The following is a 27,975-nucleotide window of genomic DNA, read 5'->3' on the forward strand; positions in this document are numbered from 1 at the left end:
AAAAAGGAGGAAAAGAAGAAGATGAAGAAGAAAAAGAGGAGGGGTGGAAGAGGAGAAAAGGAGAAGAATAAATAACATATCACTGTGAGTTCCTCTTCATGATATTACATAAATCTTTGTCTCTTTTAAATGGAGATAATTATGAAGCATAAAAGTAGGATTTAGTTATTCTTGTTTTTGAGATGTATTATTATGTATCATGTTTGTAGTTGTACACTTGATTGAGGTACATGTATTGTATTCATTTAGGATATAAATGTGTTTTATTTGAATCCATTTACCTCTTTAAATCATATTTATACAGTCATGATTAAACGACATGGGACAGCTAACAAGATTACATTGTTGTACAAATTTTAGTGTGTATTTTGAAATTAATAAATTTACATAAAAGTCATTCTTTTTGCTTCATCTCTTTTTTTTATTGAATCGGGAGGGGGTGGGATGTGGTTAAAATATGATTTGCCCCTCAGAACACATTTGTTTTCCTACTAAAAATAGTAATTGATATTTGTAGAAAATTGTATGATTGTTTTTCCCGTAAATTGTCAAATTAGGAAAATAATTGATTGCGATGAAGATTTGAAGTAGCAAGGACGAGAAATTAAAAGGAAATTTCATATAAAAGTGAGAAAGATCCAGAGATGAAAAGATTACACTGTATAGGGAATAATGAGAGAGGGAGAGGGGGGGGGGGCGCGAGGTGAATAAGAATGGGAAAAGGGAAATAAAAAGTACTATAAATATGAAGGAGTCATTAACAGAGATAGGTGTATTGAGAATTGGAGAGATAAGTTCCGAGAATGATAGTGGGCCAAGTTGGAGGGAGGACGATATTGAAAGGGGAAAAGAGGATAAAGCATTTTTTCTTGGGGGGGGGGATTACAATTGATGAGAGAGAGATATAAATAAAATGGCCAGGTGCTCAAAGATGAAAAATATAAATGATGGGTGACAGAAGTATGGGTCTAGGAATAAAGGTGGCATGAACATGCCCAAATTTAGGAACAAAGCTTTGATGAGTAGTGGCCCCTCATGTTAACTCATCTTGGAATTTGGAATGGGCATTTGTAAGTGCCCCCCCCCCCCTCCCCTAACTCGCTCCATCTCCAATTGCCAGTTTTGGGCAAGAAAAAAACCCATCTCTTTCATTTTATCTTGGCAAAAAAACCAAACCATCTGATTAGACCTTTGGTCGGAAATGAGGAACATTTTGATTTAGGCCTATTTATTTTTTTTCAGTCAAATATTTTCTTGACGAAATTGCCCCATTGTGCTTCAAAATTTGTAACCCTCGCCCCAACTGCACTAGCAACAGGGCTCCATGACACGTTTATAAAATAGACAATTGACAAATAATGAATAAATTATTACAGGGATATATGCATGATTGTCAATCGGTGTTCATGGTTTGGGGATGACTGACATATATTGTTCTCTGTGTAGGAGTTTTTCTTTTAGTTTATTTGATGGCTTTAGAAATTTAAATTTCTATGGGGCAGACATGGCGTAAAGGGCAAAATTTCTAAAAACTGCGAGCAAATTTGGGTAACTTAAACTAGATGAATGATCAATGAAGATCAATGAAGGTGATTAATACCCTTGCCCTACGCTGTAACCATGGCAACAGTTTCCAACACATGGGATAAATATGTCTTGTCCATATCTTTACCCAAGTCCTACATGTATGTGTGAGCAAATCATGAGAATTACTGATGAAGTAGTTTGAAACAACATTTTTGCCTAATTTTTGACATATTTTATGTCATATGTCATATTTTATGTCATATTATGACATATTTTATGATATATTATGACATATTTTGACATATAATGTTACCACGGCAACACAATTTTCGACATGCAAAAAATGTCCTGTTTATATCTTTACCTCGAGACCAATGTGTGAGCCAAATTTCATGAGAATCGGTTAAAAACTAATCAAGTAGTTGGAACCAATATATTTTTACCCAATTTGGGGCTTTTAATATGTTGTAACCATGGTAACACAACTTCCGACACACTCAAAATATGTGTCTCTCACCTTACCTCTTACTCAATGTGTGAACCAAATTTCAAGAGAATAGGTTGAAAACCCGGGGGGGGGGCCACTTACATTGACGAGTGGATATATACCATGCGGGACCAAAAAAACACGTAAAAAGGATGTCCTTTTCACGATAGGGCACGTTACGTACGTAACGTGAAGGGTGTCAAAAAACAAAAATAATGAAAAAAGGGTGTCTATTTCGCTAGGAAAATTACGTGTTTAGGGTCGAATTTGCGGGAATGATAAAACAAAATTAAAATGTTTTATAAAGGATGTCCACTTTGCCCCAACACTTCGTGGGTCGTACTAAACCAAATAAGGTAAAGCCGACGACCGAATGACCCGTAACAATAAAACATTCCTGTACTTGTTTAGAGGTTCATTTCAGGGAATATTTGCCAAGAGTATCGTTTTGTTTCCAATACTTGTTAAGGGTAGGGTTTCACACACCAATACTTGTTAAGGGGTGCATTTTCAGAATATGGAAATTACGTGTTTAGGGTGCTTTTTGAGACCCCATGGTCGCGCATGGTATCCACTCGTGAATGGAAGTGCCCCCCCCCCCCCCCCCGGGGTTGAAAATCAAATTGAAACTGAAAGTATTTTACCAATTTTTTTCTCATATAATATGCCGTTAATTACCATGGCAATATGATTTCTAACACACGAAATAGGTTTTGGATCTAGGTGAAGCAATCGCAATTCGAACATCAACGCCAACACCGGACTTGAAGTCATCCAATGTGTGTACCAAATTTCTTGTTTAATCACATCTGAATTAAGCACAAAAGGGGCGATTCTAGACTGAAAGTCAAAGTTATCATTATTTCGGGGGGAGGGGTGGTGCTTGAAAAACATGTGACGTTGATAGGCCTATATCAAATTATAATATTATTGTAAGGAAAATGTCCTATCCTCAAAAATTAAGCATAACTTTTATGCTTAGGCCTAGCTTTGCTTATAAAAATAAAGGAAATATTTACTATTATTATTTTTTTAATATTGCTAGAATACATCTTAGGCTATCCAATGACACAAAAAATTATTTCGAAACTCCAAGTAAAACTCAAAATATCATCAAATTACAAAGGGCAGAAAATAATCGTAAAATTACCATTAAGTCACTTATTGCGGCCCTGGTCACACGTTAAATGATTACATCGTTTGATATCATTTTACTATTTTACTATGTAAATATATTGAACGTTTTTCTAGTTTTTTTTATTTTTATTTCACTGCAATTTTCCTGCTACCATCTCTAAGTGATAGGATATGGTGTGTACATGTCAAGATGTGATGAACGTGATCTGGTCTGTTTTTTTTTTCTCCCCTTGTTCTCCTTCTGGTTTCTCCTCCCTTCCTCCCCTCTCTTTTCCATTCTCTTCATGTATTCCCTTACTAGTATCCCGTAATTAGTAACCAACTGGAATAAAATTATTGGAAATGGTTTTTTGACTGATTTGAGTAGGTATGGGTGTCAACATTTACCCCAAAAAAGTTAGGAGGAATACGGGTTGGGGAAAGTGATTTTTTTCAAGGTCAAAGGTCAATGACCTTTTTAAATATACTGTATCATGGTATCTCCCAGATAAAATATTACAGGTTGGTGATCATGGTGTCAAAATGCACAGATTCTTACAAGAAGATCAAATAAAATAAAATCAAGTACCTACAATGCTCATTCACCCATGAAATTCAAGGTCAAAGCCTTTCAAAGTTCAATGACCTTTTTTACATTATATACCACCCAGGTAACAATACAGCGTTGGACCAACGTTGGATCAACGTTGGGAATTTTTTTCCCAACGTTGCCTCAACGTTGGCAGGCAAACGTTGCATCATCGATAGAAGTGCACGCGCATACATCGTCAGACCAACAACATTTCCAACGTCAGTTCAACGTTGTCCAGCAACAATGTTCCAACGTTGTCTGGCAACGTTGATCCAATGTTGGCTAAATAGTCAAATACAACATTGCTACAACGTTGGTAAGCAACGTTGCATCATCGATAGAAGTGCACGTCCATACATCGTCAGACCAACAACATTTCCAACGTCAGTTCAACGTTGTCCACCATCAATGCTCCAACGTTGGTATAATGTCGGCTGAGTCATCAATAACAGCGTTGCTGCAACGTTGATGGGCAACGTTGAATCAGCGATGGACGTGCACGTGCATACATCGTCAGTCCAACTATGTTTACAACGTTGGTTCAACGCTGTCCAGCAACAATGCTCCAACGTTGTCTGGCAACATTGCTCCAACATTGTTACAACGTTGTCACAACGTTGCTCCAACATTGCTCCAACGTTATTCCAATGTATGGCAGTAATTAACAAAACATTAATTGGTTTCAAGGTGAAGTCCACCATTACAACTCTACACTCTAATCTTTAACATCATGTCTTATCCTATCCTAAAATCCTACATCCTAATCCTATTCCTATCATCCTACACCTATCCACTGAATCCTGTCATTGACTCCTATATATAGAGCAACTTTGCTATACTTGGCAGAATACAGTTAATATCATTTTCCACACTTAACCTTGAAAATTTCACTTAGAATAATATGTTTTGATTATAAATGATATGGTAATGGAGCCACATACTTTTCTAAAACTTTTCATGGTGGAAATATTGAATAAACATAAATACTTTAATTATTATAGCAATATTACCTAAAATTTTTGTCATTTACTGATGTAATGAATATTCATGAGTGCATAATCATTATGTCCAGATGAGGCAGGTATGGAGCGTTGGTCCAATGTTGGTCCAACGTTGGGTGACGTTGATCCAACGTTGGTCTAATGTTGGTCCAATGTTGGCGTAAACGTTGATTCAATGTTTGTCTAATATCGGTTAAATGTTATTGTAACGTTGATTCTTTGTTGGTCTAATTTTAAACAAATCCAACGATGCGCCATCTCCATCAAACAGTTTTCAACACTGTGCCATCATCATCTGTAACCTGTTCATGATTCTGTCAAAAAACATTACAACTATTATTACAGCTATTCATTTCTTTTCATTCTTTCTTTTACAAGTCTCTTCACATAATTAAGAGGAATCAAGAGAATTACGTGTGATATTTATTGAGGCCTTTGTAGCATTCAAACTTTTTTGACATCCTCTTTTTCTCAAACAAGACTAATACCAAAAAAACATATGCATATGTAATAAGAATTAAGATGTATTACATTTTCTTGCGAGTTGCAATCTATGCTTCTGTCTACAACTGTTTAATGACCTGGTATGCAATGCCAATTGCAACGTCAGTAATCATCACAAAAAACTCACATGTGTAATTGCAGTCTCTCAGGAGGTCGCGTAACTTGGCCTCACTCAGAGTAACGTAGCTACTGCCTACTGTAACTAAAGAGCGCCTCTTTTTGATTAAGATAGAAGTCAACTGATATCTCAATATGCATGGCCATGGCCTAGTCTCGCTCATGCCATAACTCTTAAATGATATTTCAGCGTCAAGTGTAAGCATGCCTCACGTAGCAACTACAGGTTTGACTGCAGTTGGAAAACACTCGGTCCAGGCAGGACCGACCAGGTCAATTCAAGGCAGCGTACAATAACTAAGGCAGGAATGCCAGGTAGCAAGTCATTGGGTTATTTCAAGTACGGTGCACGGTGTTGAGAACGCGAAAGGGCTGCTGAACTGAGCTCCAACACCAAGCGTAATATTATTTTTCATTGAAATGTATTAAAACTCTAATGATTTGCTCTCATCTTAAATGTAAAAGATAATTTTATGGAGATGGTTTGTCGTGTTCGCCCCCTGTTCGTGAGCTACAGTTCATCAACACCAACACTGAACTTTAAATCACGATTCTCCCAATCGATCCCTGGGGGTCGGTGTCGCTGAATGGGGAAATTGCACGTAGATCATCAACACCATGCAGCCGCAGTGCAGTGTTGGGTTCAGCAGATGACAATCAACACCAGCCTTCAACACAAACTGCCGGAAATACACAATATTTTCCGAGGTCAATCTCAACACCAGCCTGATTCAAGTACGGTGTTGTCACAACACCAACACCAGATTTCAACACTGTACTTGAAATTATTGAAATCACCCAATGACTGTTGTCTTGCCCTTGGTATCGCATACTCGTTTCCACTCACACGTATTGCGAGGTTAGTATTCGTCACTCACACAAGTACGAGGTAATATGTTATAATATATATACTGAGCAGTGACTGTTAAGTACTTACACGAAAATCCTAGCGTCGGACAGTACGCGCACAGAAGCTGACTCCGGGATCTTTCGGAGGGGATCAACGGTTGCAGTTACCGATTATCTGCAAGTGCAAAGAAAATTCCACTGTAGATTGTAGGTCCTAAATATGCAGCTTATAAGTACTGTTCCAGATCACTAGATATTCAGGAATTTAATTGTCTATATCCAACCAGATTCTGCCAGATTCTTCAAGTTCAAAATTGAAGGAAGCAGACTACATAGAAGGAGTCCGACGTTGCGACTAATTCTGCGCTGCGCATCTTCTTCTTCTTCTTATGTTGGTTTGAGTGGCAATTAGTCAAATAGTATGGTATTTTTAAATAGGCACATTTTGATGCTTGTATTTCCTTCTTCAATTTCTTCTAGTTTCGTGATGGTAGGCCTATATATATCTCGTACTTACTGTGAGAGGCCTAGCCAGCTGCAAAGGACGAGGGCGTTTCTGGAAATTCTGGTCTTGAACTACATTTATTTTCTTGTTTTTCTCCTTTATTTTCTATATTAAAGGACAAGTCCACCCCAACAAAAAATTGATTTGAATAAGCAGAGAAAAATCAAACTAGCATAACACTGGAAATGTCACCAAAATCGGATGTGAAATAAGAAAGTTATGGCATTTTAAAGTTTCGCTTATTTTTCACAAAACAGTGATATGCACAACTCAGTGACATGTAAATGAGTCAGTCGATGATGTCTATCAACACTCACTATTTCTTTTGTATTTTATTGTTTGAATTATAAAATATTTAATTTTTTACAGACTTGCATATAGGGACTGACTTGACTGAACCATAAAGTATTAAACAATGCTAATTCCACATGTTCAGGGAGGAATTAATCACTGTTTCACTTGACAATGAGGAGAAAATTAGAATATTTCATATCTCATATAATACAAAAGAAATAGTGAGTGGATGACATCATCAGTCTCCTCATTTGCATACCGACCAGGATGTGCATATAACTGTTTTGTGAAATTAAGCGAAACTTTAAAATGTCATAACTTCATTATTTTACATCCGATTTTGATGAAATTTTCAATGTTGTGCCTGTTGGATTATTCTCTTTTTATTCAAATCAATTTTTGTTGGGGTGGACTTGTCCTTTAATCGACACATTTGCATCCCCCGGTGCATGCAGCCTCTCTATTCTACCCCATCTTTATTTTTGTTTTCCCCTTAGTTTTAGTTCCTCTTTCCCTTCCCATTATTTTCCTTCTCTCTCGATTTATTTTCCCCTTATTGCTAGGGGATACCAAGGGTGACAAGGATAGACAAGCAAACTTACTTGATCGACCCCCCCCCCCCCTTGGCCCCATTGGAAATTATGCGAGTAGTCGTCTGTATATCAATTCTCCAATGAACCAGTTTCTCATGTTCTCAACACTGTGTATAATATGCCAGGATATCATGTTGACTGTCAAACAAATATCCAACAAACTATAGTTTCAAACATTGTGTCAATGTTAACTGTCAACAATTCTCCAATAAACTATTCCAATTACGCTGTCCACGTTGTGCCATTGTCCGTTGTTCAACAACTCTCCATCAAACTAGTTTCCAACTTTGTCAACGTTGTGCCATTGTCGACTGTCTAACAAATCTCTAAGAAAATAGTTTCCAACGTTGTTCCGTTGTCGGTTGTTCAGCAACTCTCCATCGCACTAGTTTCCGACGTAGTCAACGCTGTGCCTTTGTTGGCTGATGTTCAACAACTATCCAATCAAACACGTTTCCAACGTTGTGACGTTGTTGGCTGTCCAACAAATCTCCATCGAACTAGTTTCTAGCTTTGACAACGTTGTGCCATAGTTGGTTGTTCAACAACTTTCCATCGAACTAGTTTCCAACGTTGCCAACCTTGTGTCATCGTCGACTATCCAACTAATCTCCAACCTACTAGTTTCCAACGTTTTGCCATTGTCGACCGTCCAACAAATCTCCAACAAACTAGTTTCCAACTTTGTCAACGTTGTCTCATTGTCGGTTGATCAACAACTTTCCATCGAACTGGTTTCCAACGTTGCCAACGTTGTGTAATTGTTGGCTGTTCAGCAACTATCAAATTAAACATGTTTCCATCGTTGTGCCATTGTCGACTGTCCAACAACTCTCCAACTAACAAGTTTTCAACGTTGCCAACGTCGTGTCATTGTTGATTGTTCAACAACTTTCCAGCGAACTAGTTTCCAACGTTGCCAACGTTGTGCCTTTGCTGGCTGTTCAACAACTATCCAATCAAACGGGTCTCCAACGTTGTGACATTGTCGACTGTCCAACAACTCTCCAACTTACTAGTTTCCAACGTTGTGCCATTGTCGACCGTCCAACAAATCTCCAACAAACTAGTTTCCAACTTTGTCAGCATTGTGCCATTGTCGGTTGTTCAACAACTTTCCAGCGAACTAGTTTCCAACGTTGCCAACGTTGTGCCTTTGCTGGCTGTTCAACAACTATCCAATCAAACGTGTTTCCAACGTTGTCACATTGTCGACCGTCCAACAACTCTCCAACTAACAAGTTTCCAACGTTGCCAACGTCGTGTCATTGTTGATTGTTCATCATCTTTCCATCAAACTAGTTTCCAACATCGATTCAACGTTAATCCATCAAGTTTTTCCAACGTCCAACGACTTTCAAGTTTCCAACGTGGAGCCAACGTTGGCTTGTTACCTGGGCATATACGGTATAATGGTATCTCTGAGATGAAAAGGTGCAGGTTGGTGATCTTGGTGTCAAAATGCAGAGGTTCTTACAGGAAGATCAAATTAAATAGAATTAAGTACCCAGAATGCACATTAAACAATAAAATTCAAGGTCAAAGCCTTTCAAAGGTCAATGACCTTTTTTTACATTATGTATCGTACTGTATAATAGTATCTCTGAGATGAAACGGCACAGGTTGGTGATCGTTGTATCAAAATGCCCAGATTCTTACAGGAAGGTCAAATAAGATAAAGTTAATCACCTAGAATGCATATTAATCCATAAAGTTCAAGGTCAAAGGTCAATGACCTTTTTACATAGGCTATATATCATATAAAGGTATCTCTGAGATAAAACGCTGCATGTTGGTGATTTTGATGTCAAAAAGCAATTTTTGCAAGAAGATAAAAAAGACTCAAAATAATCATACAGAATAATCCAATATCCAAAGTCAAAGGTCAGAAGTTGATAGATATTTATATATCCATGCATGATTCCCCCCAAAAAAGAAATTAATCCATTATATTCACATTTTATTTGTAAATAATAGAAAGAAAGATAACTTTTTGTAATGAAAACATTGGAAGTCTATTAAATAATTTCATTCTGAAATAAGGATAAAAAATGGCCATGGAAAATATATTTAGGAGTTAAAGGTCAATCAACTATGTCAATAACGTCAGGGAATTTAAGTAAATAGGTCGATATAACGTGATTGTGGCATGTAGGTATAGTGATTCTGATGGAAAAAAGACTGACCCGCGTGGAAAAAGAACACAAATTTAATAGTTGAATCCTTGACCAATTTTGATGTCAAAATACAAGTCCGAGGCAAAATTGGATCAAATAGCACTTTTTCTTATAATATACTGTAATGGATTGACAAAAGTGTAAAAAAATCATGTGTGATATAATTTGAAATGGTGACAATGGTGAAGTTACCTAAAGTAGTAGCATTTAGATATGCATTTTATAAATCTAAATCAAGGTACTAATTTCTCTGTAGCAATAGGTCACTAACCTCAAATGCTACAATCAATACTATAAAACTATAACTTAATCTGTAAATGGAAAGGATAGGCCTAACTCTTAGGGCAAGCATCATCCGATAACATTTTCATATAGCCAGGGACAATGACGAAGAATTAAAATAAGGCAATCATTAGAGCTGCAGCTAATTTGTCATAGATGAAGTTAAGTGTCTCAACTTCAGCAAAGAGTAATTGAACTCTTGAAAACCTTCTGACATTTTCAAGACTTTTATCTGGCCCATTCAATGAAAGCCTTACGTTCTGTCAAGGGATATCAGACCAGGGGAGCGTTTCATGAAAGGACTTGTCGGACGTTTTATCCGACAAGTCCCATTTTATCCGACAGTTACCATAGTAACAGTACCTCTTAGCCAATCAACATCAGAGAAAGATGTCAGATCTGACAACTTGTCGGATGAAAATGTTGATGAAACACTCCCCAGGATCTATATTATGACTGATATGTTGCACAGCTTGATTCTCAAGAACTGGAAGTGGTGCTGTAGGACTTTTGTTAGGTCGATGGATGTGTACTTGTAAGCTATTATCTCCTTTTGAATTTCATTGTTATATGCCTAATTTGTGCATGATACCAATCAGTTGTTCTGGACCAAAAACATGATCCTTGTACAAACTAATATCTAGTAGAAATAGCATCATGGGTGACGTACGGCAGAGAGCAGATATGAAGTTTTCTCCTGCAACATTAGCATCACAAGAGATTCTGGCAGTTCGCAATGAACTGATGAAAGGTAATGAATAATAATACGGGAATTCACCTTTGTTGAAGTTGATATATATGTAATTTACTACATGTATGACAGAAGCTGCAGCTCTAATGATGGCCTTCATTTCATCATCATCATCATCCCTCTGCTGTTTGGAAATGCTCTCAGATGATGCTAGCTGTGACATGAGAGTTAGACCTATCCTATCCATTTTCAAAAGATTAAGCTAATAGTTTATAGTATTTATTATAGAATTGAGGTGAGTGGCCTATCGCTGGAGAGAAAAGACATGACAACCTTGATTTAGATATAATGATGCATTAAATGCTGCTACTTAAAATAAAAATCATTTCAAATTATATACTTGATTTTATTTATTTTTTCAGTGCTTTTGGCAATGCATCGCAGTATATGAAAAAGTGTTATTTGGTTATCAACATTTTTTTAATTTCCACTGATATTTTGGAAAGGGCTCATTGACATCTGACCCCTAAATACATTCTCCATGGCCTTCATTATTTCAGACCGAAATTATGAAACCTCCATGTTTTCATTACAAATTAGCCATGGTTATTTACGTTATTCAGAAATAAAATATGAACACAAACATTTTTTTGTTGTTATTTTTATGTCATATAGATTATATATTTCCTCTGATGTAGGATTTCAAGGGTGAAAGTTTATTCTTTATACTTATTTTAGTGTTGTTTAATTGTCTTGTACAAGTCTTTGCATTTTGGCACCAAGATCACCAACCTGCGGTGTTTTATCTCAGAGATACCATTATTATTATCTAATGTTAAAAAGGACATTGACCCTTGTCCTTGAATTTTATGGGTGAATGTGCATTCTCGATGCTTAATTTTATGTTATCTTCCTGTAAGAATATGTGTGTTTTGACACCAAGAACACCAACCTGCGCCGTTTTATCTTAGAGATACAATTATATAATGTGGTATATATGTAGTATAAAAGGTCATTGACTTTTGGCCTTAGATTTTACGCGTGAATGTGAATTCTAGGTACTTAATTTTATTATATTTGATCTTCTGGTAAGAATCTGTGCATTTTGACACCATGATCACCAACCTGTGCTTTTTCAGCTCAGAGATACCATTATACAGTATGGTATATAATGTAAATAGGTCATTGACCTTTGAAAGCTTTGACCTTGAATTTTATTGGTGAATGTGCATTCTAGGTACTTAAGTTTATTCTATTTGATCTTCTTGTAAGAATCTGTACATTTTGACACCATGATCACCATCACGTACCTTATCATCTCAGAGATACCATTATACGGTATGGTATATAATGTAAAAAGGTAATTGACCTTTTGAAAGGCTTTGACCTTGAATTTTATAGGTAAATGTGCATTCTAGGTAATTAATTTTATTCTATTTGATATTCTGGTAAGAATTTGTGCATTTTGACACCATTATCACCAACCTGTGCCTTTCCATCTCAGAGATACCATAATACAGTATATACAAAAAGGTCATTGACCTTTGACCTTGAAAAAAAGCACTTTCCCCAACCCGTATTCCTCCTAACTTTTTTTTTGTAAATGTTGACACCCATACCTACTCAAATCAGTCAAAAAAGCATTTCCAATAATTTTATTCCAGATTGGCTCTTTTGTGGTCTAATTTAGGGATACTATACACCTTCACAACTTCAATTTACTTTTGTCTAGTTTTCTTCTTTCTTTTCGCTCACCTACCACTGCATTCTTCTTTTTCTCCACTGACATTTTTTTTCCCTAAGATCACATAGTTTACATTATAGGTTGTGTATCATTTAAGAAAATGTTACGATACTTTGTACGAGAACTTTATATGTAACTTGCATGTTTGTAAAATTGATCATAATTCGGCCTATGGCTGCGATGATCTTTTAATAAACCATTTTATTTATCTATCTATCTATCTTAATGATAAAACTAACAGTGAAAGAATGCTTGCGATGTCTGAAACAAACTGTTGTTTAATGTGTCTTCAGATCCAGACGGCATAAAAAGTGTAAAGGTTTTGCTTACCTAGAGTTAAAATGTTAATTTGGGTGACAAAGTTGTTATGAAATATTCAAATGGATCTGTTTTTATTTCAATTAGCTAAAAATGCAAAAGAAATGTATGAAAAATGTACAACACGGTCACTTTGTTTTCGCCATTTTTCCTTGACAAAGCGTGAAAATGAGCATAAAATATGTACGCGCCGACCGATCCCATGTCTATGGGACCTTCAAGAAATTTTCTGTCTCTGATTTCTGGTTCTTTTGACAGTCTGTACATAATGCTTTCAAGTGATCTTGACTTGGTCAGTTTATAAAGTAAAGAAAAGCTTGGGGAAAATGGGGGTCGGATCTATGAGGGGCCGATTGTACCAATATTATATAGAACAATTATTTGTTATATAATCATTATTATTAAATAATAAATATTATTTATATATAATTTACATTTTATTTGTAAATAATTACTATTATATAAAATAACATTTCTAATTATTTATATATAATTCCAAGTAATACTTCATTATTTGTAAATAATAATAGTTCGACATTCCATTATTTATAAATAATGATTATTTGTTTTTCATTTTTTATAAATAATGATTATTTGATTTTCATTATTTATAAATAATGATTATTTGTTTTTCATTATTTATAAATAATGATTATTTGTTTTATAAATAATGAAAAACAAATAATCATTATTTATAAATAATGAAAAATCGACTAGATCCGACTAGAACCTATGGTCGGATGTACAAAAAGGGTGATTATTTTACGGAATTGCCCCAGATTTCAATAGATCCATATTTCGGATTTGCGGGGGAGTGGGGCAAATATCTCCCATTTTTTAGGGTTCCATGCACCAAATGGAAACATATTTACAATTTTGTATGTTTTGTATATTTATTCAATAAAAGATTAGCGCCTCTGCCAGCTAATGTCTAGCTTTAGCGCATTTCGGCATCAATGGGTAAAAATCGTTTCTTCATGTGGCTTCTGCCAGTTTACAGGTACTATGTATGGCTAAAGTACCTGACAATTGAAAACGAAATCCCCCAAAATACTTGTTTCGATGTTGCATACGGCCTATGGTACATTTATCACCGCTTGTAAATAAAGGTGTTAAATCTGTGTGGAAGCTGGAGCGAGAAATTCGTTAAAATCTCATGGCAAGTAATTGTATTCAAATGAAAAGATACAGAATCACTAGCGTACCTACGGGGGGGGGGGCACTCTGCCCCCCTGACGAGCCACAACCCAGACAAAAGACATATACCTGCCCCCCCTGACGAGCTTAAAATACCTTTTTTGCCCCCCCCCCCCTGACGAGCTTGAAGACCTTTATTGCCCCCCCCCCCCCCCTGATGAGCTTGAAGACCTTTTTTTTTTTTTTTTGGCTTGTCAAATTTGTTGGCGGCCGATTTTTTTGCCCCCCCCCCTGTGGAAAATCCTAGGTCCGCCACTGTACAGAATCATATATATCAGTGGGGGAGGAACCTGGCCCCCGAACCCTCCCCCCCCCCCCTTAAGAGCCATTAAATTTTTTTTTGAAAAACCTCGTGCATACGCACATAAACACCCTCTCTTTTATTTTTGCTTGTCAAATTGTTTGTGGAATAAATGACCATATTCTGGACCAAAATGCTTTCTTTCCAACAAGCCCTACACTCTTTTCAGTTTCATTGGTGTCCTTTTTTTTTGGGGGGGGGGGTCATGAAGAATATATATTATAAAAACACTGTACTTCAAATAAAGACCCTTAAAAACCAACCCTTCCTATTTTTTCTTATTTAAATAAATTTATTTGCTTGATAATGAAATGATTTACAATCTTTTTATAAGAAATGAGAGGAAGAGGGGCACCCTCACTTAAAATGTGGGTACTCTCATACAATTTTCTTCGGATTAGTTATTGTCTATAATCCTCTGGATTTCATGTTACCAGATGTGAACCTTTAGTCCACTTAATGGGCAACGATCCCCCACTCTCACTTTTCGAAGCACTGAAAAGTGCCCTTTTTATGCAAGAAAAATGCCCCACTCACGGACGTGTACCAGCATTGCCCTTTCACCTGAGGACCCGTTTTGGCTGTTACCAAGTGCCCTTTCTCGTATAAGTGCCAATTTTTACCAAAAATGCTCCTTCTTGAATGTGTTCTGTGCCCCTTTCACCCGAGGACCTGTTTAATGTGGAAGTGCTCCATTGTACATGCCCTTTCTCGAATCAGTGCCCCTTTTTACCCAAGAAAAGTGCCCCTCATGAATGTTTTCTAAGCCCCTTTAACCCGAGAACCGATTTTATGCGTTAACGAGTGCCCCGTTGCCTTCTTGTTATCGCCCTTTCTACTGCAAATTTCATGCGCATATTGACTATTAATTGATAAATATAAACAATTTTTTTTTTATTCAACTATACAGTTTTGTAGTTTACATCCAGCTCTACACATGGAAGGCAGGGGGGGGGGGAAGTCAATTTGACCCCCCCCCCCCCCCGTATATTGTGGTCTCAAATAGTTTCATGAGTCGGGTGAGTGGGATAGATAAGCCATGTGTTTTTTTAGTTTTAAGATAGTGCCCTTTTCGAATGAAAAGGTGCCCTCTTTTCCGTGTCCCCCCAACTATCGATTTCGCTCAACCACCCCTGGTCCACTTGCATCGCCTCAGTGTATCATTTGTCTCCTTACTCCATCTATATCTTTCTAAATGCCATTTGGCTAACGATATTTTTTCTAACCATTTCCATCTCTTTGTGTTTTCTTATCTCTCTCTTTCTCCTCTTTTCTACATCTTACCTTGATGAATCGACCTCCAGCTTGGAAATTAGTGGGAAATATTGAAGTGACAATGACCTGACTCATGAAACTTAACCCTAATTTAATTGGGCTATTTGTCATTTCTGACCTTCTTACAATTTTTCTCATGCAAAGTGAAATGTCCAAAGATACTTCCTGATTATCAAAATATTTAAGTACAAGTACATGTAACGTTAAAGTATTTTGATACCAAAAATAGAACATACCATTAGTAAATTAATTGCTTTAGTTCAATGAGATGGATGTCATAACTTCCTAATTTACCATGAAAAGTACCAATTTGCATGTACATTATCAGTGAGTTTAAAGGAGAATGAAACTCTTGGAGCAAGTTAGCTTTTGTGAAAGCAGAAAAATCAAAGAATAAGATCAACAAAACTTTGAGAAAAATAGGACTAGCAATAAAAGAGTTATGAGCATTTGAATGTCGAGATCACTAATGCTATGGAGATCCTCCCATTGGCAATGCGACCAAGATCTGTGATGTCACACACGTACAACTCTCCCATTTGGACACTGAAAATATACCCCAAAACATCTCTTTTTGCTCATTCTAATCATATGACAAACGATTCATCAATGATATAATGTTGTGAAACCTCTGTACTTGTCATCTCATAAAGAGAACACCTCACCTTGTGATAGACTCCATAAAAGTGAGAATATAAGTGAAATAAGTACTAATTTAGTAATGAGGGAGTTGTACGTGTGTGATATCACAGATCTTGGTCGCATTGCCGTTGGGAGGATCTACATGGCACTAGTGATCTCAATATTCGAATGCTCACAACTTTCTTATTATTCATTCAATCTTCCTCAAACTTTCAACAATATGTTTCTTTGATTTTTCTCTTTGATATGGATTCAGCTGGTTTCAAGGGTTTCATTCTCCTTTAAACCTTATGACCTTATAACAAAACAAGAATGTTACCATATTATTGTAAATCCTCTATATTTGTCAAACATTTCTTCAGTTTATAATAGCAAGGAAAAAAAATCACCACTGACCTGTTTTTAAAACCTAAATAAATCATCACCCCCATGCAAGTTTGCCATTTTTATAGTTTAGCTTTACTGAAAGAATTGAGCCATTTTCAGGTATGTTATTTCTGACATTTGACCCCATAAATCCAATCAGATAATTTTCAGGTATGTTATTTCTGACATTTGACCCCATAAATCCAATCAGATAATTTTCACTCCAATATATACCAATAAATACCAAGCTTGAGGTTGAATCATCATTTGAGGATTTCTCATGTATTAAGAAATAAGTATGTGACCTTGGTTTCTCCCAAAGTAATCAGATCCTTCTCGTACATGAGTGAAGTTTGGAGATGATTTTTCAAGATTTTCAATTGATATGATAGTGAGGATGAAAACAGGAAGGATGGACAAGCAATCCCCCCTAAAACTTTACACTTCTGACACCAATGTTTAGCGGGCAAAGACACGAAAACCATTTCGTTTTTAAATTTGTAGCCTGGCTAGCAGTAGAGCATTAGCTCTTGCGCAATGAAATGTGTAAAATGTGCGCAAGCGGGTCAACGCCCTCCTGCCGGATCATCTGGTATTGGCACTGATGTATATGTAAGTCCTAACGCGATTGTGCCACCAAGGCAACGAATCAAGGTTGAATGCACTCCCTGCACATTTAGCACCAACACACAATGGATAAAGGGGATACTTTTACTCAATCAATATATCATTTTCATTTATTTCATATACATAACAAATAACACTGTAGTCATTACAGGGATTAATCACATACTCGTTTGGAACAAACAGTTCATAAAGCAAGAAGCAGAGATAAGTTAGGAGGTCATTCTGGCCAATGTAACAATGTTCATCACGGTTGAACAGTTACTCAAGATTTATGCAAATAGATTTACATAACTCGTGAATACTTTGAAAGTGCTTGTAAGCATTTTAACACAGACTGAAGCAGTACCCATGGACGCTCACTCCATACTAAAAAGATTAAGTAAGAAAGAGATATCACAGCAACCAATAATAAGTATTCGATCTTCTATATCCAAGGTTTCAGTGCTTAGAGTTTTATTACTTGGTGTGGTGATTTCGGTAAATAAAGTAATATGAATCTTTGTTCAGATGAGTAATTAGATCACAATCATCATTCCAGATTCCATCTGTGTGTGAAGGGTGGGGTCTTGGGAACTCTGCTTCATGAATTCTGTGTGAAAAATGAGAAAAAAAAGAAAACGGGGCACAATAATGAGATCAAGCTTCAATCAATACAGACATGATGCTAGAGAAAGAGTGAAACACGTGATCAAAGGTAAAGACAAAAGAGAAAAAGGATACATGAATACATTCCATCATTCAATACAATTTAGTCTCTTTCTTCGTGAATTATAGACTCAATTAGGCAAGAGCAGACAATTCCAGAACACCATCAATAGTCTACTAAAATTCACAATTTTTCCAGAGTTCCAGCAAAACGGGTGATCACGCAATTAATGCTGATTTACTCTTTGCTTGCTTTGATCAACTAGAGTCACAAACAGGCGGCTGTCAACTTCGACTCAAGTCACATTCTATTCACAATACACACAGTGTATCAAGTCTGTTGTTCATACACAATAGGGATGTTGCATCGCATTGTACTGTATACACACAAAGCTTTTCTTTACATTAAATTACAATAAACCAATCAAAAGCTATTGTGAGCTGAATTAGCATAGTCCATGCAAAGCCCCTCTTCAGGTTGCACCTTGAATTCATTCTGGCACAGGAGTGATTCTGTACATGGAATTCGATTTTTTTTTTTAAAGCCTTTTTGACACTATCAAGTTTTGAAGTCAAACTTGAAATCAAGAAAATACATGTAAGTCTATAGAAGTGGAATATGTAAGTCATATTTTTTTATATCCTTATGAGGATTGAATGTAATTGTCTTATGTGCCTCTCGTAAAGCTCGCCAATTGATGCATGGTGCCGGGGGGGGGGGGGGGGAGGGGGGGGGGGCAGAAGTTGCACTTCCATTGACGAGTGGATACCATGCGCTACCATTGGGTCTCGAAAAGCACCCTGAACAAGCATTTTCCATATTCTGAAAATGCACCCCTTATTACATTTGTAAGTATTGGCATGTGAAACCCTACCCTTCACAAGTATTGGAAACAAAACGATAATCTTGGCAAGTATTCCCTTAACTGAACCCCTAAACAAGTACAGCGATATTTTAATTGTATGTCACGGACATTTTACCTTGACCTACATCATCAGGTTTAGTACGGCCCCACCTCCCACAACTCGCGCAAATCGTACTCTAAACTCGTAGTGTTGACTGTTGCGGCAAAAAGTACATCCTTTATAAAACATTTTTGACTTAATTTTTTATACCCTTGAAACTTTGACACTAAACACATAGCCATTCAAGCAAAATAGATACCCTTTTTTCATTATTTTAATGTTTTTGACACCCTTATAATGTTACGTAGGTAACATGCCCTATCTTGAAAAGGACATCCTTTTACGTGTTCTTTGGGTCGCGCATGGTATCCACCCGTCAATCTCTTATCATTGTTTGCATAACTTTATTGGCCAAAAAGCAATAAAGGTACAGAATAAACATATGAGACGAAATACAGGTGATGACAAATCACAAAAGAGACCCAAGTACATGGCCATAATACTGTCTCAAGCAGGGCAAAGGAACATAAAATAAAAATAACATAATCCTGCTATTACTCGGTTCAAACTCAAGTTTGCTAACAAATTTCTGCAGTGTACAAGGCTTTCAACTCGGGCAAAGTTATTGTATGGCAGAAACCATTCAAACATACCTCTAAAAACAGGCAGGTGATGTAAAGGTATCTACTTGTTGACGGCAGCGTCCATCGCTTCGTGAACTTCCACAGCAATTTGAGCCTCAGCACGGGCAAGATCTGTGGCTGCTGCAGCCAGCTCCTGTTGGGCCTTGGTCATTCCTTCTTTGATTGCCTGGACATAAAAAAAAAAAAAACACCATAGATTTATGAAATACATGCTCCTGTTCTGCTCTGGGGCAACATAAAGTGCACATCTCAACTGCCTGGATTCTATTTGTTAATCCCTTTTTTATGCTATTTATCTATATAATAATAATAATAATAATATGAACATTTGTAAAGCGCCGGTATCCATCATAAAAAGGTGCTCATCATGGCGCTATAAAGAAAAGAAAAGAAAAGGAGAAAGAAAGGAAGGAAGATAGAAAACCTACTAAAAAGAGGGGGCGAATAACAATTATCTAAAAGCTTGTGTGAATAACCAGGTTATATACAATGTAGCTTTTCATTATACCAGTCATTCATTCATTAATTTCCCATTCATTCATCTATCTACCTCTCCTCTTCTCACACTTTGTGGAGATTCAAATAATGATTTGTATGTGGAAGACTTGCAAATGACACAATACATGTGAACATCAATTAAAAAAGATACATACAGGCGTATGAAAAAAAAAAATTATTACATACATGTACACACTAGTATGTACAGAAATAAAAACTTTTTTGCACCAATAATTACAGGTACTATAAACAGTGATGTTTTAAACCCTGATAAGACTTGGGGGGCTGATTCAGCCCCCCCCCCTCGACATTGTCTGCAGTGCAAATTTCTTTACGCGTCGCTCACTGACTTTTTACTCTCAAGTCTCGCGCAACTTTTGAGACCAAATCGTGACACCCGGTTCCGAAATTACACATTTTGTGAGTGCATACAGACCCAAAATGACAAATCCAATGCAAAAAGTGTTTTTAGCAAAAATCTAAAAAAATGTATCATTATTTTTCCTTTAACTGAATTATATTAATTGATTTCATGGTCAAAATAAAGTCCCTGGCAATTTCCATTGAAAAAACACAAAAAAATTAACAGGTATAAAAGAAATTTAGAGAAAATAAAACATATACATGTCAGAAAATAAATGTGATGTTGAATTTTTTTGTCAAGTACATTTGTCTAGATTCCTATGAAAGGGATTGTTTCACTTTGTGAGAAGCTGATTTAAAAAATTCTCAAACTGATATGAAACACATCTATGAGTGCCTGTATTTGTCCTAAAAAACCCTGAAACAGACCAAAATATATGTACGTAGGATGAAAAACTACAAAAAAGTACAAGTACCTGGAGCAATTTAATTATTAGAACCAACTGCAACTAATAATAATAATAATAATAATAATAATAATAATAATAATAATAATAATAATAATAATAATAATAAAAATAATAATAATAGTGAAGGTATATTTACCCAGGGTAGCCACTTCAGTTCCAAAAACTGTTCTCCCAGCGGGCCCTGCTATTATTAATCAGCTAAGCTACATGTAGGCTACCTATTCTGTGCACACAGCTTTTTGAGGAATTACATCCTGTTGGTATCCATTTACCTCACCTGGGTTGAGCGCAGCACACTGTGGATGAATTCCTTGTTGAAGGAAATTACGCCATGGCTGGGATTTAAACCCACAAACCTATGTTTCAAAGTCAGGAGACTAAGCCACGACGCTCCATTGGTTACAGTGACTGGTTACGTGCATTATGCCATATTTACATATTTTTCGTATAAAACAAATTATAAGTGACACAATGAAGTTCCAGAAAAATATGTGGGGAAAAAGATACCTTTATTAAAACTTCCACCTCCCCCCTTTCCTCGTGGTCAAGGAATTACCTGTGAATCAAGATCCTCCACCGGAGCAGCCATCTCAGCTAGAATCTGGACAGATGAGTCATCATTGACTGTGATCATACCACTGCTCACTAAAGAATAACGGCAATTGGAAAAGGTTTGCAGTTAGATTTGACATGGCTTACAAAGCTCTTATGTTATCATTCTCTCTGCTCCGCTATTCTGCTTGGCATACATGCTATGTCTATAAATAACCTATGATCCCCTCCACACTCTGCCAGCAATCTTTTAGCATAGATTACACTTGGTTAGAGTTTGCACGGGCCTAATCACAACTGGCAGGCCATAGATATTCATTCGAGCCAACCCATTGCTCAATTTTTAAATTTGATATTGCTGATTGACAAAAATGAATGAATATGACTGACAATCTAACACTGATTCTAGGGAGGGTACCTACTGAACTTACTTTTTCCAAATTGGAAAGACATATGGGCTATTCCACGGTTACTCACGTTACATTTGGAGACACCTTGACTCATACTTGGAGCTGTAACTCCATTATTATTGATAGGAACTAAACATTTCCTTATCACAACAAAGTACACAGTCTGACTATCCTTTGTATAAAAACAAAACTTGGGAAATTTTATTATGCTCCTGGCAAATCTTTGGAATGTGTCGGTTACTCACGTTACATGATTTGGACATGCATAAAATGAAAAGTCGACATAAGTGAAAAGTCTCCTCATACAAGGCTTTTATGAAAGTTGATTATATCCATTTCAAAGAAGTATATTAGGGAGACAAACTTTGTACATAATTAAAAAAATAAAGAACACATGGTTTTTACTTGGGGTGCAGATGATATGGTTACTCACGTTACGGTTACTCACATTACATTTTGTCCATGTATGGTTAACAACACAAATGTCATTAAAAATTCAATAATTTGTGTAAAATTCATTGCTAGGAACATCAAAAAGAGATTTTATACAAAAAATTGGAACAATTGGAGCTTTATTAGGGAATAAGAGGGAAAAGTATGATTTTGCTTACTAATTATGCATAAATTAGCATAATTGCTTCATACCAATTTGCATGAAATAAATTACTGTATAGTATTGTAGATTATGTCTAAGACAACCTGCATGCAAATTTTTGGCGTGATCGTGCGGCCAATGGCTGAGATCTCAAGGGGGGCCTGGGAGGCCCCACCCACCCCCCCCCCCCCCCCGGGCCATATTAACTCCCAAAATACCCCAGCCTAGATAGGGTAACTACAGGTAAGGATATTCAATGTGTTGTTCAAACACTCTTTAAAGTTTGGTTAATCGAAACCAAGTCTTACTAATGCACTCTCGCATTGTGAATACTTCTACTTATATTCAATTTTTTGTGTGATTGTATGACCACTGATATTTTGATGAACAAAGAGTCACATCAAAGTTGTGTACCCTCATTTTGCTTTTAATTAATCGAAAATAACTTCACAACTCACCATGAGACTTAAAACTTGACATCCCACAAAAAATGTTACCTATCTGCATAATTTTTACTGGTTACTCACATTACATGATGGTTACTCACGTTACAAAGTTACTCACGTTACAGTTTTTCTTCATCATTTTTATAAAAAATTGTACTTTTTAATGATTTTGATAGTCATCACTGTGTCAAAGATTGTTTGAAGGAAGAGAATTTAAAATCCCACCAATTAACTGTGAAGAATTTTTCTCTCAAAAAACAAAGTCAGTTTTTTTGGTTACTCACGTTACATCACCTGAGCAGGTTGCAATTATCTATTTTTGAATGAGTGCTACAAATTTACTTGAAAAGCTGTTGTGTATTTTAGGTAATTTGACTCTTCTAAACTTCAGAAATATATAAAGTGGTATGTTGTTGCAATAACAAAATGGTAATAAGGCATATTTCATTTTTCACTATTTTTCTTGTAGTTTGGTACAGAATGGAAGACACAACTTTTGACCATTTTTTTCCAAAGTATACATATGAAAATAAACTTTTTATTTCTTGTTCCTGAAACTATCAAGCATGAAGGACTTAAAGTATTAAAAAATTCAAGAAAATATTGAATTTGAATTTTTAAGCTCATGTCCACCAACCTGTGGAATTGCCCATATCACCACTATGGAACTATATTTTTACTGGCGGAAGAAATAGGGTCATTTTACTCTCTTTAGTGATGAATTTGGTCCCGTCAGGTGTAGTCTTCATAAATGCTGATTTATTTTTAAAATGAGCCGTTCGAGGTACCCTTTTCCGGTCAGATATGGAATGTCAGACATTTATCTTATCCACAGTTAGTAAACATTCAACACTCGAATTTCCTCCTTATATTTTATGAATTCTTTTTAAGTGCCACTTTAACACACGAGTCTATGGGAAATGAATTAGGCCTGTGAGCCCTATACACTCGAGCCAGGACAAAGGAAATGGTCCAGTTGTTCTGGCTAGTTCACACTGTTCTTCTGGGCCTGAATGTAGATGGCTGATGGCTCTCACATATTTACACATCATATTGTCCCATTCAAATATATTCCATTTCATTTGAATGCACAGTGATGAAATACATTTTCCAATCATTTGCTTTACATTGACTTTACATACTCTACATAACTTACATTATAAGTTACAATACAAGGCATTATAAGGCTTTATTGTGCCTTCAATACCAATGAATAGAACCTGTCTGAAATTCAACAAACTAATTGCACTTTAGTGTTATGGGGAGCGTTTCATGAAAAGTTTAGCCAATAATTTTCACAGACTAATGTGCTTTCAGCCAATCAGATGCAAGAATTTGCAGCAGCTTATAACAATATCAATGAAAAAAAAATCCCTTTTTGTTTTATGGAATGCTCCCCAATGTTAGATAAGCATAAAGAGCAGGCATGAGTCACCCGATCTTTTTTTCTTTGACCGGTGACCGCCCAGGATTTTTTGGCGGAGAGCGGTGGACCACCAAAATAAATAAATACATCAGAAATTCAGTGCCACCTATAAAGACTACAGTGTATATCAACCACTTTTGGGGCCTTTATTTCCTTACCTTGATCTGTTTTAAAACTTTCATATGATACTCACGGCAATTCTGCAGTGCAGTAACATAAGTGCAAACAATGCAAACGGAACAAAATGGGTGTGCCCATGCAACTGGGATTATAAGGTTTCTGGCAGGTTAATTCAAGCAAAAAAATTTGGTATTATGTCAAAGTTTTGACATATACATCTAGATAAGAAAATAAAGAAATGAAAGTGTTTAAAGTGTTTGATTTTCTCAGTCTTTGGTGACGCTAAATTTCTTAAGTTCTTTCTTTATTTTAGACATCCATTGGTCCTGAAGATATTGCACGAGTGATCCAAGGCCTCAGCCGGTTCAACTCGGCCAAATAAAATGCTCTACAATAATTATAAAAATTGCAACAAAATAATATCACACTGGCATAATCCTGTGGAAGAAATCAGAAGAAACAAATAAATAAATAAATATGAATAAATTACATAAATAAATAAATGAATAAATAAATATAAGTACGCTGCCCCACCTCCCTTCATTCTTGATCGACAACCAATCAAATATCGGTCTATAACTTCTGGATGAGAAGAACATATTTTCTATGGATTTTGAGGCCTTTGACTTACCAAAGAATTTGCTAATAGAACCGTCATCCTCCGTGACTAGGATCGTGCCAGGTTTCAAAACAGCTAATGATGGTACATGTTGAGCAAGAATACCAAAACTTCCGGTGCCTGAAGGAACATCAACTTGCTTCACACTGGCATTTGAGTAGAACATCTATGAAAGAAAGAACAAGGCAGGAATACCCTGTAATTTACGTCCTTCCTATATCTGGATTTTATACAATCTGTTGGTAAAACCAAGTCAAAAACATTTTTATGAATACTGAGATATTCCCAATACCTATTAAATCAAGGCTCCTATTGTGTTCAACAGACTTTGAGAAAAGACACTAATTGATGATTACAAAATATTTAAAGAGGTTTCAACACATACATGTATTTCCAAACTACATGGATTTTCAAATCCCGCAAGAAAAAAATCATGCTAATAGGGTGATCGCAATTGGCTTGCTAAGGGATCGGCCTGCCACCAGAATGATATTGCACAACATGACTATCAGGATCACCTTTGGGGCACCATTGATATTTTTTCACTTATGAAAATGACAGGTTATGGTTTTTTGTAAGAAATTTATATGGGGTTTTTTAAGAATGAGTCAAGAATAATTATAAGCGTAAAAGTTTACCCGTTTTGATAACCGTTTGATGGCATGAAAAAAAAACACTTCCCCCAAAGTTGCTGAAATTTCACAAATCTTTACATCCATGAAATACATGTAGCCATCTATTTTTCAAGTTTCCCTGATATTGTATTATTAAGTTGGAAACTATCATGAAAATTAACAATATTAATTTCTTTCCTGACTCATCTTGGGACTACAAGATATTACACTCGGTCCATACCATGAGAGTCTACATGTGGGACTACAATTAAACATCTCACTTACATTTACAGTACATGTATTCACTGCAACAACCCTGCCTATGGTGAATCTACATGTAGATCTATGCAGTACACAACACACTCTCAAAAAAATCTTTAAACATTAAAATATTCCTTTTGTAACCAAAAATACTTATTTCCGTGCAGTTGTAACTTGGGTATCATTTTTTTTCATTCAACAGAGCACTAAAAAAAAAAAAAAAAATTTGAGCATATTTTTGTATAGACCCTCTATTGGTGGAAAGTAAAATCGCAAAAAAAATTGTCATTCAACAATCCCTAATTTAAATTTCGAAAAAAAAAAAAAAGAATTCAATTTACTTAAGAGCCAAGTTATAAATAGTTGCAATGGAAACTGACAGTGTCAAAAAATTAAGCAGTTGTCCCCAAGAGCACGATAAACTTACATGTATTTTTACCACACATGGAGTCCTAACAGAGAACAAGGTTATATCATAACCTTGTTTATGAGTGCGCTAGCTGTTTGAAATAAAAAATTTGATGGCCGATAAATACCTCGATGCTAAAATATCCCGCGTGTCAGACCACGTGAAGCGGGATTTAGCATTGAAGTGAGATTCATATTTATCGGCCAATGCATGCATTTTTTATCTAGCACTGCTCACAAAGTTTCCGCCCTCTATTAGACCAATAAATAGGGCTATTTCTGTCAGGGATATGCTCCGCTGAGACGTCGTCTGGCTCCACATCATCCCTTCTGTCAATAGACCGATGATGGCCATTGGGTTCGTCATGGTGGAACAGACAACCACCGCGTACAGCGCATACGTCAGCGCAGCTACAGCTGAGCGTACCAATGTGCCAGCCAATCCGCTGGCACGTCCACTTGCTCAGCTGTAGCTGACGGCGATCGAAGAAGAACCTAGCTGATCCTGATCTGTTTGTCATCAAAGTTTTCTAGTATACCCTTGTACATGTATTTTTCAGAAAGGTGGTAAGCTGATTTTATTTGATGTAAATTTATCTTTATTATTTCTTCCTTTTTCCCCCCATCAAAAAGCAAAATTTAGGAGTAATCGAGGAGGCTGCAAAAGCGGGCACTTTCTCCATGTAGAGGCTGTAGTTAAGCAGGGATTGATCCACCATTACGAGCCCAATGGCCGTCATCTGTCTGTGTAGGACAAAAAAAGTTTTGTGAGTAACTGCTCATGAATCGTAAAATACTTGCAACAGCCGATAAATATCAGGAATGGTATTCATAAATGATTCATGACATTTATTGGCCACTGCAAGTATTTTACGATTCATATATATGTTGGCCGATGCAATTAAAAAATAATCTAAATTGGCACTGCTCATGATATTGTCGCCCTCTACACGCATCATGTAGCTACATGTAGGCGCTATGATAACAAAGACGGCAAGATGGCGACAATAACAGACTGTAAGTAAACGCCCCTGCTCCGAATTATTTTTCGTTACTTTTACAATAAATTTGAATAAAGCACCATTAGTGCTTGTGCAGGGTAAATACATGTATACAAGTATTGTAGCCCATTTACATACAAGTTTGGGCTCAAAACCCTAAAGAAAGCAAGTATTTTGGAGCAACATTAATGCTGCAAAAATACTCTGTGTAGAGCAATGGCACCCGTCCCTGGCTCCATGGAGAGTAAGCATATGTTAGTAGAATGAATTTTACTCTCTAGGAGCCCCCCTGGCTAAACTCGCTCCCCCCGCGGGAGTAGCCCCCCTATAGGTGATTTCTAGTACGGTGTTGAAAACTGGTATTGTGACAACACCAACACCAGCCACAACACCGTACTTGAAATCAGGCTGGTGTTGGGATTGACCTCGGAAAATTTAACGTATTTCCGGCAGTTTGTGTTGAAGGCTGGTGTTGAATGTAGTCTGCAGAACCCAGCACTGCAGCTGGTGTTGACGATCTACGCGCGATTTCCCCATTCAGTGACAGCAAACCCCAGGGATTGGGAAAATCGTGATTTCAAGTTCGGTGTTGGTGTTGATGAACTGTAGCTCACAAACAGGTGGTGAACACGATAAAACATCACCTTAAAAATTATCTTTTGCAGCTAAGATAACACCAGGCTCAACATTAGCAGTGGCCAGGTGGCCCAGGGCAACCAAAAATGAGAGTGGGGCCACCAAAATTCTGTAAAAGCCCACATTTAGTGGCCCGATTGGGCTACCAAAGACATT

At 36.6% G+C, this 27,975-nt stretch overlaps 1 protein-coding gene across 1 annotated transcript; it reads right to left on the reverse strand.

Moving 5' to 3' along the window:
- Positions 1 to 17,297: 17,297 nt before the first annotated feature.
- LOC129271824 (ATP synthase subunit delta, mitochondrial-like) lies at positions 17,298 to 26,667 on the reverse strand. Its single transcript, XM_064106832.1, has 4 exons — positions 24,912 to 26,667; positions 21,288 to 21,376; positions 19,410 to 19,566; positions 17,298 to 17,794 (listed from the first exon to the last, which is right to left on the reverse strand). The coding sequence occupies exons 1-3, from the start codon at positions 25,063 to 25,065 to the stop codon at positions 19,441 to 19,443; spliced, it is 369 nt and encodes a 122-aa protein (XP_063962902.1). The 5' UTR covers positions 25,066 to 26,667; the 3' UTR covers positions 17,298 to 17,794; positions 19,410 to 19,440.
- Positions 26,668 to 27,975: the final 1,308 nt, after the last annotated feature.

Source organism: Lytechinus pictus, chromosome 11 (genome assembly GCF_037042905.1).
Source record: "Lytechinus pictus isolate F3 Inbred chromosome 11, Lp3.0, whole genome shotgun sequence".
Classification (NCBI taxonomy): domain Eukaryota; kingdom Metazoa; phylum Echinodermata; class Echinoidea; order Temnopleuroida; family Toxopneustidae; genus Lytechinus; species Lytechinus pictus.